The sequence below is a fragment of the Macaca fascicularis genome, chromosome 16 (assembly GCF_037993035.2).
Source record: "Macaca fascicularis isolate 582-1 chromosome 16, T2T-MFA8v1.1".
In the NCBI taxonomy this organism is placed as follows: domain Eukaryota; kingdom Metazoa; phylum Chordata; class Mammalia; order Primates; family Cercopithecidae; genus Macaca; species Macaca fascicularis.
This window is the reverse complement of record NC_088390.1, coordinates 38,525,050-38,543,953: the sequence shown is the minus strand read 5'-3', so window position 1 is coordinate 38,543,953 and position 18,904 is coordinate 38,525,050. Positions and strand designations below refer to the sequence as shown.

At 45.8% G+C, this 18,904-nt stretch overlaps 1 protein-coding gene and 1 long non-coding RNA gene across 30 annotated transcripts in view; one reads left to right on the top strand and one right to left on the bottom strand.

The window, feature by feature from the left end:
* RHOT1 (ras homolog family member T1) overlaps positions 1–10,302 on the bottom strand; it is a 107,823-nt gene extending 97,521 nt beyond the window's left edge. For all 26 annotated transcript variants that reach the window (XR_006693083.2, XR_010581773.1, XR_006693084.2 and 23 more), the window contains exon 1: positions 10,105–10,302. Coding sequence is in view for 9 of the 26 variants with exons in the window: in XM_045375163.2 (XP_045231098.2) it covers positions 10,105–10,180 (76 nt within the window). In the remaining 17 variants the exon portion in view is untranslated. The remainder of the gene's footprint in view (positions 1–10,104) is intronic.
* Positions 9,666–18,904, top strand: part of LOC102119151 (uncharacterized) — a 37,848-nt gene continuing 28,609 nt past the window's right edge. The window contains exons 1-3 of one of the 4 annotated variants that reach the window (XR_285180.5): positions 9,666–10,024; positions 11,266–11,358; positions 15,670–15,737. This is a non-coding gene — a long non-coding RNA (uncharacterized lncRNA). Of the gene's footprint in view, positions 10,025–10,368; positions 10,518–11,265; positions 11,359–15,669; positions 15,738–18,904 lie in introns of those variants that run through there. The other 3 variants (XR_012425507.1, XR_010581776.2, XR_012425506.1) reach the window with 3 other exon arrangements.

Below are 18,904 nucleotides of genomic sequence, written 5' to 3'. Positions count from 1 at the left end.
CAACAGCGTGAGACTCCGTCTCAAAAAAAAAAATAATAAAATAAAATAAAATGATCTTAGGCCAGGCACAGTGGCGCATGTCTATGATCCCAGCACTTCAGGAGGCCAAGGTGGGTGGATCACTTGAGGTCAGGAGTTCAAGACCAGCCTGGCCAACATGGTGTATTTTTGTATTCTACTAAAAATACAAAAATTAGCCAGGCATGGTGGCGTGTGCCTGTAATCCCAGTTACTTGGGAGGCTGAAGCAGGAGAATCACTTGAAACCAAGAGGCTGACGCTGTAACGAGCCGAGACTGCGCCACTGCACTGCAGCCTGGATGACAGGGTGAGACTGTCTCAAAAAAATGAAAAAAGAGCAGGCCAGGCATGGTGGCTCACACCTATAATCCCAGCCTTTGGGAGGCCAAGGTGGGTGGATCACTTGAGGTTGACCAGCCTGGTCAACATAGTGAAACCCTGTCTCTACTAAGAAAAAAAACAACAACAACAACAAAAATTAGCCAGACATGGTGGCGCATGCCTGTCATTCCAGCTACTCGGGAGGCTGAGGTTACAGTGAGCCAAGATGGCACCACTGTACTCCAGCCTGGGAAACAAACAGCCTGGGAGCAAGACCCTGTCTCAAAAAAATAATAATAATAAAGAAAGAAAAATGATCCCATTTTTATGACAGAGAGGAATGGCTGGAAAACAAGGAAAGTCTAAACAAACTGAACTAGCTTGAACTCATTCATTCTTTCAAGAAATACCTGAGTGCCTCTTTTGTGCCAGGTCTACTCTAACCACTGGGGATACAGCAAGAAGGAAGACAAATCCCCTGCCTTCATGACGATTCTTTTCTAGCCCAAGAGTCAGGACAACAAATGTACAAATATACATGGTTATGGGGATAATGCCTAGGTCAGAGCCTTCTTATAGAGAGAGCAATGAAGGACAGAGTAGCATAAAAGGGAAGGGCCAGATTGTGGAGGGCCTTATAGGACTGCATTAAGAAGTTTGGGCCGGGCGCGGTGGCTCAAGCCTGTAATCCCAGCACTTTGGGAGGCCGAGACGGGCGGATCACAAGGTCAGGAGATCGAGACCATCCTGGCTAACACGGCGAAACCCCGTCTCTACTAAAAACACAAAAAATTAGCCGGGCGAGGTGGCGGCGCCTGTGGTCCCAGCTACTCGGGAGGCTGAGGCAGGAGAATGGCGGGAACCCGGGAGGCGGAGCTTGCAGTGAGCTGAGATCTGGCCACTGCACTCCAGCCTGGGCAACAGAGCGAGACTCCGTCTCAAAAAAAAAAAAAAAAAAAAAAAAAAAAAGAAGTTTGGACTTGAGGGGGGTGGGGAGAGATAGCATTAGGAGATATACCTAATGTAAATGATGAGTTAATGGGTACAGCACACCAACTTGGCACATGTTTATATATGTAACAAACCTGCACATTGTGCACATGTACCCTAGAACTTAAAGTATAATAAAAAAAAGAAGAAGTTTGGACTTTATTCTAAGTGAAAGTAGAAATCATTGGATGATACATATATTTTTTGAGACAGATTCTCACCCTGTCACCTAGGCTGGAGTGCAGGGGTGCAGTCACGGCTCACAGCAGCCTCAAACTCCTGGGCTCAGGTGATTTTCCCACCTCAGCCTCTCAAGTAGCTGGAACTGCAGGTGCATGCTACCTCACCCAGCTAATTTTTTGTATTTTTTGTAGAGATGAGGTTTCATCATGTTGCCCAGGCTGGTTTCAAAATCCTGGGCTCAATCGATCCTCCTGCCTCGGCTTCCCAAAGTGCTGAGATAATAGGCATGAGCCACCACACCTGGCACATTAGATGATTTTTAGGGGGCATAGCAGAATCTGAGATATTTTCTAAATATGAATCTGGGAGTATATATTCAGGACAGCTTGAATCTATACTCCAGGGTAAAAAAATTAAAAATAAAAAAAATAAAGATGAATCTGCCTGCTCCGTAGAAAATGGAGGAAAGCAGGAGCAGAAAGACTGGTTAAGGGAGATATTGCAAAATTCAAAGCCAAAGCCAATGGAAGTTTGAACTAGTTTGGCAGAGGTTGCAATGATAATCAGAGTTAGACAAACCAGTTAAAGAGCTGCCAGATCCATTTTAAAAGAAGGTAACAGTTCCATTTTCTTAATGAACTTAACTAGTAGAAAACAAATATATCTCAATTTAATTTAAAAAGAAGACTCCATTAAAATGAAAACTATACTGCTTACTTTTTTTTTTTTTTTTTTTTTTTTTTTGAGACGGAGTCTTGCTCTGTCGCCCAGGCTGGGGTGCAGTGGCCGGATCTCAGCTCACTGCAAGCTCCACCTCCCGGGTTTATGCCATTCTCCTGCCTCAGACTCCTGAGTAGCTGGGACTACAGGCGCCCGCCACCTCGCCTGGCTAGTTTTTTGTATTTTTTAGTAGAGATGGGGTTTCACCGTGTTAGCCAGGATGGTCTCGATCTCCTGACCTCGTGATCCACCCGTCTCGGCCTCCCAAAGTGCTGGGATTACAGGCTTGAGCCACCGCGCCCGGCCTCCTGCTTACTATTTATTTTTATTTTTATATTTTGAGACAGAGTCTCGCTCTGTCACCCAGGTTGGAGTGCAGTGGTGTGATCTCACCTCACTGCGACCTCCACCTTCTGGGTGCAAGTCATTCTCCTGCCTTAGCCTCCTGAGTAGCTGGGATTACAGGCGCATGCCACCACAGCTGACTAATTATTGTATTGTTAGTAGAGACTGGGTTTCGTCATGTTGGTCAGGCTGGTCTCAAACTCCTGACCTCAGGTGATCTGCCCACCTTGGCCTCCCAAAGTGTTGGAGTTACAGGCATGAGCAACTGCGCCCAGCCATTAAAAATTAATTTTTTTTTTTTTAAGAGACAGAGTCTTGCTCTGTCACCCAGGCTGAAGTACAGTGGTGTGATCATGGCTCACTGCAACCTCGACCTTCTGGGTTCAAGCAATTGTCTCACCTCAGCCTCCGCAGTAGCTAGGACTACAGGTGCAAACCACCTTGCCTAGCTAACAGTGTTGTGGTTTTTTTTTTTTTTTTTTGAGGCGGGGTCTCACTATGTTGCCCAGGCTGGTCTCAAACTCCTGTGTTCAAGCAATCCTCCTGCCTCAGCCTCCCAAAGTGCTGGGATTACAGGAGCAAGTCACTGTGCCCAACCATTAATATTTAAATTTTCTGTAGAGACAGGATCTCATTACATTGCCCAGGTTGGTCTCGAACTCCTTGGCCTCAAGTGATCCTCCTGCTTCAGCCTCCCGGAGTGCTTGGAATACAGGTATGAGCCACCTCAGCCAGCTGTGTGGGTGCACTATTAAAGTGTTTTTTTTTTAATTTTTAATTTTTTTTTTTTTTTGAGGCGGAGTCTTGCTCTGCCGCCCAGGTTGGAGTGCAGTGGCCGGATCTCAGCTCACTGCAAGCTCCGCCTCCCGGGTTCACGCCATTCTCCGGCCTCAGCCTCCCGAGTAGCTGGGACTACAGGCGCCCACCACCTCGCCCGGCTAGTTTTTTGTATTTTTAGTAGAGACGGGGTTTCACCGTGTTAGCCAGGATGGTCTCGATCTCCTGACCTCGTGATCCGCCCGTCTCGGCCTCCCAAAGTGCTGGGATTACAGGCTTGAGCCACCGCGCCCGGCCTAAGTGTTTTTTTTTTAGACAGAGTCTTGCTCTGTTGCCCAGGCTGGCACGTCTAGGCTCACTGCAACCTCCTCCTCCTCCTCCAGGGTTCAAGCGATTCTCCTGCTTCAGCCTCCAGAGTAGCTGGGATTACAGGTGCCCGCCACCACACCCGGCTAATTTTTGTATTTTTAGTAGAGGCGGGGTTTCACCATGTTGGCCAGGTTCGTCTCGAACTCCTGACCTCAAGTGATCTGCCTGCCTTGGCCTCCCAAAGGGCTGGGATTACAGGTATGAGCCACCATGTCCATCAGATTTTTAAAATTTTGTTTGTTTATTTATATTAGACAGAGTCTCACTCTGTCACTCAGGCTAGAGTCCAGTGGCATGATCTCAGTCACTGCAACCTCCACCTCCCGGGTTCAAGTAATTCTCCTGCCTCAGCCTCCCGAGTAGCTGGGATCACAGGCGCACACCACCATGCCTGGCTAATTTTTGTATTTTTAGTAAAGACAAGGTTTCACCATGTTGGCCAGGCCGGTCTCGAACTCCTGACCTCAGGTGATCCACCTGCCTCAGCCTCCCAAAGTGCTGGCAGTACAGGCATGAGCCACCATGCCCAGTCTGTTTTTATTTTTTTGAGAGAGGCTATTGTTCTATTACCTAGGCTAAAGCACCATGGCACAATCTCATCTCACTGTAGCCTTGACCTCCCAGGCTCAAGCAATCCTCCCATTTCAGCCTCCTAAGTAGCTGGGACTAGAGGCATGTGCCACCGTGCCGAGCTAATTTTTTCTATTTTCTGTAAAGACGAGGTCTTGCTATGTTGTCCAGGCTGGTCTCGAACTCCTCAGGCTCAAGCTATCCTCCTGCCTTAGCCTCCTAAAGTGCTGGGATTACAAGTGTGAGCCACCATGCCTGGCCTTGTTTTTTTTGTTGTTGTTGACACAGGGTCTTTACCCAGGCTGGAGTGTAGTGGCACAAACATGGCTCACCAAAGCCTCAACCTTCCGGGCCTAAGTAATCCTCTTGTCTCAACCTCCTAAGTAGCTGGAACCACAAGTGTGTGCCACCATGCCTAGCTAATTTTTTTAAATTTTATTTTATGTAGAGATGGAGAATCGCCATGTTGCCTAGGCTGATCTTTAACTCCTAGGCTCAAGCGATCCTCCCACCTTAGACTCCCAAAGTGTTAGGATAACAGGCGTTAGCCACTGCACCTGGCAAAATGTTGTTTTGTTTAAGGAATAGTAGCTGACTTTTGATTTGGCCTGATTTGTATTTGGTTTGTTCAATAATTAAGATGCGGGCCGGGCACGGTGGCTCATGCCTATAATCCCAGCACTTTGGGAGGCAGAGGTGGGCGGACCACCTGAGGTTGGGAGATCAAGACAATCCTGGCTACCATGGTGAAACCCCATCTCTAGTAAAAATGCAAAAAATTAGCCAGGCGTGGTGAAACATGCCTGTGATCCCAGCTACTAAGGAGGCTGAGGCAGGAGAATCGCTTGAACCCAGGAGGTAGAGGTTGCGGTGAGCCCAGATCACGCCATTGCACTCCAGCCTGGGCAACAAGAGCGAAACTCCATCTAAAAATAGATAAATAAGTAAGATGCAGATAATATTTAAAACACTTTGGCTTTCTTTGCAAATAAATACCTTTATATATATATATATATATAAAAATAGTAACTTCTTTGATCTAAGCACTAAACAATCATTAAGCAATTAGTTAGCATTAAAGCCTGGATAGATGAGAAGCGGGCCAAGAAAAGATCCATTTCACCTCAACAGTACAGCATAATGGTTTAGTCAACATAATGTTGAAACCATTCACAACTATTTCAGAGCTTTGGTGAATGATGCTGCTACTATGGTTCAGAGAAAGACACTGACAGCAACAAAATATCACTGTGCAACTACTGAAGTGATAGTGAATGAATGAACAGGCTTCACAACAATACTTCTTTTTCTTTGCTTTTCCTGTTCCTCTCAATTAACCATGTTAAAACTACATCTGAAAACTAGACTCGCTCAAACAGGTAAGTAATAACTCAAATCACCACTACTTTTTTCTAATGTCAAAAGATATTAGATATATTCCAGGTATACTAGAATATACCTAGCTTTTTTTTTTTTTTTTTTTTTGAGACAGAATCTCACTCTGTCGCCCAGGCTGGAGTGCAGTGGCACGATCTCGGCTCACTGAAACCTCCACCTCCTGGGTTCACATCATTCTCTTGCCTCAGCCTCCCAAGTAGCTGGGATTATAGGCATGGGAAACCACACCTGGCTAGTTTGGTATTTTTAGTAGAGATGGGGTTTCATCATGTTAGTCACACTGGTCTTGAACTCCTGACCTCAGGTGATCCACCTGTGTTGGCCTCCCAAAGTGCTGGGATTACAGGCGTGAACCACCGCGCCCCGCCAAGACCTAGCATTTAAAAGTGATACACCTAGGCTAACAGCTGCCAAATACTTACATCAAATCTCACAAAGTAAAGCTTCTAACACTTCCTCCCAAAATATCAGCCTTTAAAATTAAAATTACATATTCTGATTAAGAGTAACTCTATTTCGGCCGGGCGCGGTGGCTCACGCCTGTAATCCCAGCACTTTGCGAGGCCAAGGCGGGTGGATCACAAGGTCAGGAGATGGAGACCAGGTGAAACCCCGTCTCTACTAAAAATACAAAAAATTAGCCGGGCGCGGTGGCAGGTGCCTGTAGTCCCAGCTACTTGGGAGGCTGAGGCAGGAGAATGGCAGGAACCCGGGAGGCGGAGCTTGCAGTGAGCCGAGATCGCACCACTGCACTCCAGCCAGGGGGACAGAGCGAGACTCCGTCTCAAAAAAAAAAAAAAAAAGAGTAACTCTATTTCTAATATTTTTAAATGTGAAAAATAACATGTATGATTGATGGCCTAAGGTTTTTGGTACCATTCTTTAAGAAAAGTGTCTTCGACCAGCCTGGCCAACATGGTGAAACCCTGTCTCTACTAAAAATACAAAAATTAGCCAAGCATGGTGGCACACACCTGTAATCCCAGCTACTCGGGAGGCTGAGGCAGGAGAATCGCTTGGACCTGGGAGGCAGAGGTTGCAGTGAGCCAAGATCACGCCACTGCACTCCAGCCTGGGCATCAGAGTGAGACTCGATCTCAAAAAAAGAAAAAACAAGTGTCTTCCTGTGGCTGACCATGGTGGCCATCACCTGTAGTCTCAACTACTCTGCAGGCTGAGGTAGGAGGAATCACTTGAGCCCAACAGGTCGAGGCTGTGGTACACTATGATCATTCCTGTGAACAGCTACTGAACTCTAGCCTGGGCAACATAGTGAGGACCCATCTCTTTAAAAACAAACAAACAAAAAAAGGGCTAGGCGCAGTGGCTCACGCCTGTAATCCCAGCACTGTGGGAGGCTGAGTCGGGCGGAACATGAGGTCAGGATTTCAAGAGCAGCCTGGCCAACATGGTGAAACTCTGTCTCAACTAAAGATATAAAAAATTAGCTGGGCGTGGTGGCACGCGCCTGTGTCCCCAGCTACTCGGGAGGTTGGGGCAGGAGAATCGCTTGAACCCAGGAGGCAGAGGTTGCAGTGAGCCGAGATCGCGCCACCACACTCCAGCCCAGAAGACAGACAGACAGACAGACAGACAGACAGAAATAAAGAAAGAAAGGAAGAAAGAAAGGAAGAAAGAAAAGAAAAAGGAAAGAAAGCTTTCTTTCTCAAAAACTAATGCTTTCTCTTGTGTCAAGTTGCTCACTATAATCAGAAAACTCTAGCACATACATATAGTTTTACCAACTTTCTTATTGCTTTCTACAGAACGTGGATCATAAGTTTTCTAACAAATTTTGAATCCTTTCATGTATTCCTAAATAATACTGTTAATGTTTTTATTTATTTATTTTTTTTTTTTGAGACGGAGTCTCTCTCTGTTGCGCAGGCTGGAGTGCAGTGGCATGATCTTGGCTCACTGCAACCTCCGCCTCCCGGCTTTAAGCAATTCTCCTGCCTCAGCCTCCTGAGTAGCTGGGACTACAGGCGCGCACCACCACGCCCAAATAATTTTTGTATTTTTAGTAGAGACAGGGTTTCACCATGTTGGCCAGGATTGTCTCTATCTCGACATCGTGATCCTCCCGCCTCGGGCTCCCAAAGTGCTGGGATTACAGGCGTGAGTCAGAACACCCGGCCCAAGTAATACTGCTAATGATTTAACCTACACGTCCTAAGGATGACATATTATTTGTATGTATAACACTTCTATTTAGATTTGTGTGTGTGTGTGTGTGAGACAGTCTCACTCTGTCACCCAGGTTAGAGTGCAGTGGTGCGATCTCAGCTCACTGCAACTTCCATCTCCTGGATTCAAGTGATTCTCCTGCATTAGCCTCTCTAGCAGCTGGGATTACAAGAATCCACCACCACACCCAGCTAATATTTGTATTTTTAGTAGAGATGGGATTTCACCATGTTGGGCAGGCTGGTCTCCAACTCCTGACCTGAGGTGATCTACCTGCCTCAGTCTCCCAAAGTGCTGGGATTACAGATGTGAGCCACCATACCCAGCCTATTTAGATGTTTTACACACTAACGATATTCAAAATATTGATCCTATATTCAAAAATAAATCCAAAACATAGACTCTATTTTTTAAAAAATGAGTATTAAAAATTATTATACTATAAAACTATTTCATGGCCAAGCAAGGTGGCTCACATCTGTAATCCCTGCACTTTGGGAGGCTGAGACGGACAGATCACCTGAGGTCAGGAATTTGAGACCAGCTTGGCCAACATGGTAAAACCTCATCTCTACTAAAAATACAAAAAAAAAAAATTAGGCGTGGTGACATGTGCCTTTAGTCCCAGCTACTTGGGAGGCTGAAGTGGGAGAATCTCCTGAACCCGGGAGGCGGAAGTTGCAGTGAGCCAAGATCACGGCACTGAACTCCAGCCTCGGTGACAGAGCGAGGCGCTGTCTCAAAACAACAACAACAACAAACTATTTCATCATATATTTGAGGATCTGGTTTTTTAAGCAAGTCGTCTACTCACTTTCCCTACCTTGCTCCAAAAGCATAAGCAGGAATCATATATTAAATAACACCTTCCTGAACTTTGTCAAGGAAGTCCGTGAAAAATACAGATTAAGATATAGTTATAAATAAAAATTAAAATTTACAACTGCAAATCAAAAAGTAAACTATGGCTGGCTAAGCTTACCCCTAAATTCTAATTCTAAAGGAAGATTTCTCCAAACAGCAGGTGGATGAAATTTCAATGAACATCAAAGAACGCTACAGAAGAGGGTAAAAAATGTGTTAACTTTCCTTGGGAGTCCATCATGGTGACCCTGAGGGGTTACTAAGAATGAAATAATGATTTAGAATAGAATGCTTCGAAACAGCAATGGCAGAGTATTAACAAATGTATTAACACTTTAAAACAAACAATCCAGTTGTCCCCGGCCCACTTTCTTATTTTAGTCCTAGCACATGAGTCACATAACTTGCAGACTGATAACAAGAAGTCCCCGCTGCTGTGTCCTCATGTCAGTGACAGAGGCAACTCTCCTTTATTATATTTTCAAAAGGTGAAATGTATGAAATTTCTGGGTGGGGGGAGATACCAAATGTCTGTGTGCCTATAGTTATTAATAAGTTAACTACCAAGTAATTACGGAATAAATAATGCTTAAAAAGAGGGCAAAGATTAGGCTTTAGGGAAACAATAATTGGACCCTCCCCAGATAATTCTAATTCATTGAACGCTTGCATAACTCGAAGTTGAGAAAAAATTTTTGAGGAAATATCTCGAGTACCAGAAGTTAGTCCAATGCAAAGTACAAGTGCTACTAAAAAGGATCCGGCCCTTTCCACTACTCACATCTTAATGTAATGCATAAAGGGAGCGAAGACTGCGAGTGCCCAAAAAAATGCAGAAACCTGACCTTGCCCACAAGTCGAATAGTTCTGCACCCCTCCCCCAGCTTCCCCGGGAGCCGGTTCACGCAATCCCAATTGGTCAGTCTGCTTATTCCAGCACCTGCCTGGCAGTGACAAGGGAATCTCCAGGGGAAGACGAGAAGGTCTGAAAGGAGGCGGCCTGGGAAACTGTGAGGCCCAGAAGTACAGGGTTTGAAAAGGAAAAGGAGAGAACCTTCGAAGGGATGAGGTCGGGCGGTTAGGGGCTAATGGGAACATGGCTTGCGAGGACGGCTGGGGAACAGGGAAAGGAGATCTCTGGAGGGCCCAGGTGAGGTGACAGGATGAGGGCCGCCGGCGGGCAGCCAAAAGAGAAGAGCGAAGGGGCTGGAAGGCCTAGAAACACACGCGGAGAGAGGCGAGAGGAGCTGTGAGGCGCGAGAAGGGCCCAGGCTGCAAAGGTTAGCGCTGCAGGGGCGACAGGGGCTGCAGGGGCAGGGAGGGCAGGGACTCAGGGGCCGGCCCTAGAGCGCGGACTCACGTTCTCCCACCAGCAGGATCCGCACGTCTTTCTTCATGTCGGCGGCTCTCGGGGGCCGGCCTCCGCCCGCACGCATGGAGTGGACTCCTCTCACCGGGAGCGCCCACCCCACGGCGCCACCTGCCAGCCTCTTCGGCCGCCGGGGCCCGCCGTGCCGCCCCCTCAGTTGCTTCCCTGCAAGAGAGCTGGGACAGCACCAGCTCCGCCTCCTCCGGCCCAGCGGGCGGCGGCGGCGGGGACGACGGCACGCGGCGAGGGACACGCGCTTTCGGAACGCGAACGCTCTCAGCGCCGGAACAGCGTTCCCGCGGCCACGCAGCCGCAGCGCAGGCCTAGGGAGCCTCACCCACCCTCCTCTGGGCACCGCGACCCGGGAGACGCTTGGGCCCGGAATTTGAATGGCGGATTCCCTGGTTTAACCCCATTTATTTTATAGACAGGGACAGAAATTCCCTGTTCAAAGTCACATAGCTAGAGCTTGGCAGTGACTCAGAGCAGGGATCTTCTCACCAGACTCTAAACTCTGGGAGAGCAGCAATCTGCTTGCATGGTTTTCGGTTGCGTCCCCACGTTATTGGACAGAGCCCTCAGAAAATGCTTGAGAATAGGGCGACTGGCTCCCAGGATCCGGCGCTTTCCACTTTCGAAAGCCCGTCACACTAGTTGCTTTTGCCTGTGATGCTTGTAAAATACGATTATAAGATTCGTTTTTATGCTGTGTGAACAGACTCCTTTCTTTATAACCAAACTAAGTGACTTTTTTTTCTGTCTCTGTAGTTTATTTTATGGCAGGGTTTTCGGATACTCTACTCAGGCTTACCCGGCGTAATGCTAGACACGGAGGTGGCACTGGATAATAAACTCTAAATGATTTTTCTAACATTGCCTTAATTTTCTCTTGACCCTCTCCATCTGGAGGAATTTGTTGCTACATGCTTAATGTTTGGTACACGATGAGAAAATACACACACACACACACGCGCGCGCGTGCGAATATGCGTCACATCCCTAATGCTTGGCACACAGTGGGAAATATGAAACACATAAATTAATGAGGAGGCACTATCTGTGCATAATGTACCTTTTTTCTATCTTAAATATTACATAATGAACATTTAAAGGGAATGAAATGTGCCTAATACCAATCTCCCTTTCGCGTAGGAGAAGTCACGTGGTCTCTTGCAGCAGTTAAGAGTTGCTGGCAAATTTCCTGGGTTTGAATCTCGGCTCCACATAATAGCTCTGTGATCCTAAGTAAGTGCTTTTATTTTTACTTCTCTCAGCCACTGTTTCTTCTTCTGTAGCATGGAAATAATGATGATAATACCTTCCTCTTGAGATGGTTGTTAGTAATAAATACCATAATACTTGTCAAGCAGTTGATACAGTGCCAGACTCAAGAGTGTGTGCCCTACTGATCTCAGCTATCATTATTATCATATTAAAAAGTTATTAAAAAGTTTTAATCCACAGGTTTTTTGTTTTTTGTTTTTTGTTTTTTTTGAAACTGAGTCTTGCTCTGTTGCCCAGACTGGTGTGCAGTGGCGCCATCTCGGCTCACTGCAAGCTCCGCCTCCTGGGTTCATGCCATTCTCCTGCCTCAGCCTCCCGAGTAGCTGGGACTGCCGGTGCCCGCCACCACACCCGGCTAATTTTTTTGTATTTTTAGTAGAGACGGGGTTTCACCATGTTAGCCAGGATGGTCTCGATCTCCTGAATGGAAATGTGAAGTTCAGGAGGCTTGGTTACCTGATCTTTCAGGGAAAAGTAGCCCTCAGAATTTTAGTGTTACAAAATGTTTGAGTTGGAAGAACCCTGATAGAGCTCCTATTCCAATCCCATTACTCTGTAGATAAGAAAAGCAAGGCCCACAGAGACACAGTGACCTGGCACAGATGGCATGGCTGAGGCTGAGCTTTGTTCTGCCATTCCTAGTGCATACTCTAGGGCAACTCATGTCACCTAGTTGTGCCTCAGTTTCCTCTCTACCAAGTGAAGGCTATGATCTCTTCCTTATGAAGTTGTTTGGAGGAGCTCATAAAATAATGTATTTCATATGAGTAATGTAATGAACTATAAATCTTTTTCCTTAAAAAAAAAAAGTTATACAAATATCAGAGCACAGAGGACAAAAGCCTTTTACAGAGGGGCAAATTATTTAGGGCACTGCTTGCACCACACAGCTTTGTGAAGAATCTCGGAGCTAGCCTAGGAGCTCTCAATCAGCGTTGCCAGTTAATGACAATGTTGTTTCATTGGGGCTTCTCCAGGAGGGTGAGCAGTAACAAGGTCTTCATGGGGTTGTAGATGTGTACTGGGTAATGTCTGGTAGGCAGGGGCTGGGAAAAAGCATTTATTTAGAGGGATATCACAGAGATAATATTGCAAAGAACTCCTTTGTAAATAAAACTTACTTAAAAATCCATATCCAGTCAGGTATGCTGTTTCAACACCTATAATCCCAAAGCTTGGGGTAGCTGAGGTGGGAGGAGCTCTTGAGGCCAGGAGTTCAAGACAAGAAACATCGAAACCCCATCTCTACAAAAAATAAACAAATTAGCTGGGCGTGGTGGCATGCACCTGTAGTTCTAGCTGGGAGGCTGAGGTGGGAGGATCACTGGAGACCAGGAGTTGGAGGCTGCAGTGGGCTATGATCGCACCATTGCACTCAAGCCTGGGTGACGGAGCCAGAGTCTGTCTCTAAATAAAAAAAAATAAAAATCTGACTAGGGCACAATAGCTCACACCTGTAATCCTAGCACTTTGGGAGGCCGAGGTGGGAGGATCACTTGCGCTCAGGAGTTTGAGAGCAGCCTGGCCAACATAGCGAAAACCCGCCTCTACTAAAAATACAAAAGTTAGCTGGGTGTGGTGGCGCATGCCTGTAATCCCAGCTATTCGGGAGGCTGAGGCAGGAGAATCGCTTGAACCCAGGAGGTGGAGGTTGTAGTGAGCTGAGATCACACCACTGCAGTCCAGCCTGGGTGACAGAGTGAGACTCCATCTCAGAAAAAAAAAAAAAACCCTAACTCAATAACTGCAGAAAAGAGGCAACATCAAGCACTTTCAGCGAGCAATGGATATGGTTTGGTACAAACTGAGGCCAGCACTTGCTAAAGTTGGGGAGAGGGAGTCTGGTATGCCAGGGTTTGCCTCCCCTGCAATGTAAGTTTCTTTATACAGTCCGCAGCCATCTCCTGATCATCTATACGTCTGCCAGTTTGACTCCCTAACTTGCCTTGAACCTTATGCCCTCCTTATGATGTTAACAAATGTCCACTAGGGGTCACTCTGATGTTCTCCTGGAGACAGCACAGGTCAGTGGTTAAAGCAGGGAAGCTTGGCTGGGGATGAGAGGATTGCTTGAGCCCAGGAGTTCGAGACCTGCCTGAATAACATAGGGAGACCCTGTCTCTACAAAAGAATTTTAAAGAATTAAGCCGGGCGCCGTGGCTCACGCCTGTAATCCCAGCACTTTGGGAGACCGAGGTGGACAGATCACCTGAGGCCAGGAGTTCGAAACTAGCCTGGCCAACATGGCGAAATCCTGTCTTCACTAAAAATACAAAACTTAGCTGGATGTGGTGGTGGGCGCCTGTAATCCCAGATACTTGGAAGGCTGAAGCATGAGAATCTCTTGAACCCGGGAGGCGGAGTTGCAGTGAGCCGACATCGCATCACTGCACTCCAGCCTGGGGGATAAAGTGAGACTCTGTCTCAAAAAAAGAAAAGAAAAGAAAAATTAAAGAATTAATTGGATGTGGTGGCACACATCTGTAGTCCCAGCCACATGGGAGGATTGCTTGAGCCTAGGAGGTCGAGACTGCAGTGAGTTGTGATCGTACCACTGCACTCCAGTCTGGGTGACAGAGTAAGACCCCATTTCTTAAAAACAACAACAACAACAAAGACTAAGGACGCTGCTAGGTCTGAACATCAATCGTGCCTGTTACTAGCTGTGCATCATTGGACAGATTATTTAACTTCTCTGTGCCTCAACTGCCAAATGGGAATAACAATAGGACATACCTCATGAGATTGTTATGAAGATTAAATTAGTTAATGTAATAGGAAAGGCCAGGCACGGTGGCTAACGCCTGTAATCCCGGCACTTGGGAGGACGAGGTGGAAGGATCGCCTGAGGTCAGGAGTTGGAGACCAGCCTGGCCAACATGGTGAAACCCCATCTCTTCTAAAAATACAAAAATTAGCCAGGCATGGTGGTGGGCACCTGTAATCCCAGCTACTCAGGAGCTGAGGCAGAGAATCACTTGAACCCGGGAGGTAGAGGTTACAGTGAGCTGAGATCATGCCACTGCACTCCAGCCTGGGCAACACAGCGAAGACTCCATCTCAAAAAAAAAAAAAAACTTATTAGCCAGGCGTAATGGCATGCACCTGTAGTCCCAGCTACCTGGGATGTTGAGGTGGTTGATCACTTGAGCCTAGGAGGTCAAGGCTGCAATGAGCTGTGATTGTGCCACTACACTCCAGATTGGGTGACAGAGCAAGACCCTGTCTCAAAAAAAAAAAAAAAAAAAAAAAATAGCTGAGGTAGGAGGATCTCTTGAGGCCAGGAGTTCAAGACCAGCCTGAGAAACATCAAAACCCCATCTCTACAAAAAACAAATTAGCTGGGCATGGTGGCATGCACCTGTAGTTCCAGGTGGGAGGCTGAGGTGGGAGGATCACTGGAGACCAGGAGTTGGAGGCTGCAGTGAGCAATGATCGCACCACTGTACTCAAGCCTGGTGAGATATATATATATATATTAGGAAAACACTTAGATTTGTGCCTGGTGTGTGGTCAGTGATATATAAATGTTGCAAGAGGGAGATAGGAAAGACACACTCCTTGTTCATTGGCAGATAATGAAGAAATATTCCAGGGAGGATGCAAATAAGGAGGTTTAGTCTCCCCCTTCCCACCCACACATCAAATAAAATAAATTATAAGGGATGTAGCTTCTGTACACCTCTCTGAGCCTGAGGACAGAGCTTCATGATGACACATACTGCAGCAAATCATAAGCCAAAGAATGGAGTTGTTGGCAGTGAATTTACTGTTGGGATATTGCAGATTGATTACAATGTATTAAATAGATTGGATAAGGCCAAGAGGACAGATTGGTATCTAGAAGGCACTGATGGAATTTTCCTCTAGAATGCCAGGAAGGAGCTCTACCCTCACAATACAGGCTTCATGCCTCCTCAACTGTGCAGGGGAGGAGGTTAGAGCAAAGTACTTTCACCAGGAGATAAGAGGATCCATCTTTATGCCTAGCAGCACAGCCTCTCTCTGAGTTCCAGGACAGCAGAACACCCAGGGCCGTGGGTAGGCCTGCTGGGAGAAGATAAAGTATGTGTTAAATGACTGACATTGGGTGGGAACAGGCGCCCCACCTCTGATTGGTGAGTTAGACACAGTCCTGGGCAGGAGACCAAATAAGACTTGGCTTGGCATCGGTCCCATGCTTCAATGCATCTATCTTTGGTCTTTCAAGTTAAACCCAAAGCAACATCCATCATCTGTGCTTTCTTCACTTTCGTGTCCCATTCCTTCCAGGATGCCTTCCTCCTTTTCCTGCCAGGCCCACTCTGGTGGAGTGGAAAAATCCAATGCTTTGATACCAGGTAAATGCTGTATTTTATCTTGCCTTTTAACACACTCGTTCTTGGTTCATTGTTCAAACATCCATGTCTTTGGCATAGTCAGTCACAAGGGTCGGTCTCTAGAGGACATGGATCCTGCCTGTTTGCTTGATTTGGCTTGAAGGTACATCACTCAGCACAATTACTTATTAAAAGGTATTTGATCATAACTGTCAGTGTTGAAAGGAAATTTCCAGACAAGAGCTTCATCTGTTAATGAAGCTGCATCCAGTCTTCTTTTTAATTTTCTTGAGCTCCTTTCAGATAAATTGGAAAACAAATACCCTCAATTAAGACAATTGATATTGCAGGGCGCAGTGGCTCACGCCTGTAATCCCAGCACTTGGGGAGGCCAAGGCGGGTGGATCACGAGGTCAGGAGATCAAGACCATCCTGGGTAACATGGTGAAACCCCGTCTCTACTAAAAATACAAAAAATTAGCCAAGTGTAGTTGTGGGCGCCTATAGTCCCAGCTACTCGGGAGGCTGAGGCAAGAGAATGGCACGAACCCGGAAGGCGGAGTTTGCAGTGAGCGGAGATAGCATCACTGTACTCCAGCCTGGGTGACAGAGCGAGACTCCATCTCAAAAAAAAAAAAAAAAAAGACATAATTGATATTAAGAAGCCTACCCCCAAATGGCCTGAATTTCTATGGAGTGATTAAGAGCATGATTATCTCCAATACTTTACTAGCTGTGTAATACTGACTAACAATGTTGGGCAAGTGACTGACATCTCTGAAAAACATAAACCTCATCTGCAAAATGGAGCTATTTCATAGGACTCTTCTGAGGATTAAATAAAATGCTGCAGGTAAAGCATTCATCACATTGCTTAAAATGTAGTACATGCTCACATATCACCCTTAACAGCTACATTTTAAATTAGGAATTTATTTGCTGATTTACATCATCTTCCCAAGGGCAAATTGATTAGCCTGTCCACCAAATTGTAAACTCTGAAAGGCAAAAACGCATTTAATTTTTAATCACTTTAGAGACATTAAAAATTTTGCTGACTTCTTTTTTTGTTTGAGACAGAATCTCACTCTGTCACCCAGGATGGAGTACAGTGGTGCAATCTAGACTCACTGAAACCTCCACCCCACCCCCACTCTTCCATCCCCCACCCCTGGGCTCAAGCAATCCTCCCACCTCAGCCTCCTGAGTAGCTGGGACTACAGGCATGCACCACTATGCCCAGCTAATTTTTTCTTTTTTTGTATTTTTTGTAGAGACAGGGTTTTTATCATGTTGCCCAGGCTGATCCTGAACTGGGCTCAAGTGATCCACCTGCCTCGGCCTCCCAAAGTGCTGGCATTACAGACATCAGCCACCTGGCCTGCTGACTTTTTAAAAAATCTTTTATACATGCATACACACACAGAAATATATGTACATTCTCAAGATTTTTTTAGACCACAATCCATTTCTGCCAAACAAAAAAATTCCATGGAATGGTACATTTATAATTTATTTTCTTGCTCTTCTGTAAAGCAAGAAACAAATTATCATCTCTGTTTACCTCTGCAAAGAAATCATCAGAATTAAATATAAGAAAATAATTCAAAAGAAAAAATATAAATAGATAAATATGTGCAGTCAGCCCTCCATATCCATGAGTTCTACATCTGTGGATTCAACCAAATGGGGATGCAAAATACAATATTCTCAGAATGCAGAACCCATGGTTACAGAGGCTTACTTTTCACATCCAGGGTTTCAGCAGGGCCAACTACAGGACCTGAGCATCCTCAGATGTTGGCATTCAAGGGGATCCTGGAACTAATTCCCCTTCAGTATCGAGGGATGACCATGTATATATATAGTCATGCACCGCACAACATTTTGGTCAGTGATGGACCACATATATGAAAGTGGTCCCATTAGATTATAAACTGTATTTTTTACTGTATCTTTTCTGTGTTTAGATACGTTTTGATACACAAATGCTCACCATTGTGTTACTGTTGCCTACAGTAGTCAGTGTAGTAACATGCTGTACAGGTTCATATGGTTTTATGGCATTGAGCACTTAACCTGTGGGATCGCCAGGTGTCAGAATTAAATTGAATTATAAGACATCCAGCCAATGTCTGTTACAGAATTGCTTGTTTTGTGTGTGAGGGAAAAAACTCACACATATCTGGTATCAAAAGTGTTGTGCTGAATGACTGTGTCAAAGAATAGGAAAAAGACACTTTGGGCTGGGTGGGGTGGCTCATGCCTCCAATCCTAGCATTTTGGGAGACCGAGGAGGGCAGATCACTTGAGGCCTGGAACTTGCAACCAGCCTGGGCAATATGACGAAATCCTATCTCTATAAAAGATACGATAATTATCCAGGCATGGTGGCACATGCCTGTAGTCCCAGGTACTCAGGAGGCTGAGGCAGGAGGATCATTTGAGCCCAGGATGTGGAGGTTGCAGTGAGCTGAGATCGTGCCACTGCACTCCAGCCTGGGTGACAGAGTAAGACTTGTCTCAAAAAAAAAAAGACAATTTGGGTTTCCTTTTCCTTGATATCTCAAATACATATATTATGTTTGTTATCAACAGATATATATATAGATATAGATATTCTGTGTAAGCAACACTACATGCTTTAAAAATGTTAAAAAATTGAAAAATGGGCCGGGCGCGGTGGCTCAAGCCTGTAATCCCAGCACTTTGGGAGGCCGAGACGGGCGGATCACGAGGTCAGGAGATCGAGACCATCCTGGCTAACACGGTGAAACCCCGTCTCTACTAAAAAATACAAAAAAACTAGCCGGGTGAGGTGGCGGGCGCCTGTAGTCCCAGCTACTCAGGAGGCTGAGGCAGGAGAATGGCGTGAACCCGGGAGGCGGAGCTTGCAGTGAGCTGAGATCCGGCCACAGCACTCCAGCCTGGGTGACAGAGCGAGACTCCGTCTCAAAAAAAAAAAAAAAATTGAAAAATGTACAATTTTAGAGGAATAGCTAAATTAAGTATGACATAACATGATTGGAATTTATGCAGTCATTTAAATTAGTGACTGTTAGAGAGATGGAAAAGTATTTACAAAATAAATGAGAATATAGAAATATAAAACTATATACAATTATGACTATGTAAAAACCATTTGATCTATTCATTTATGCAACTTTAACCTTCTAGACTTTTTAAAT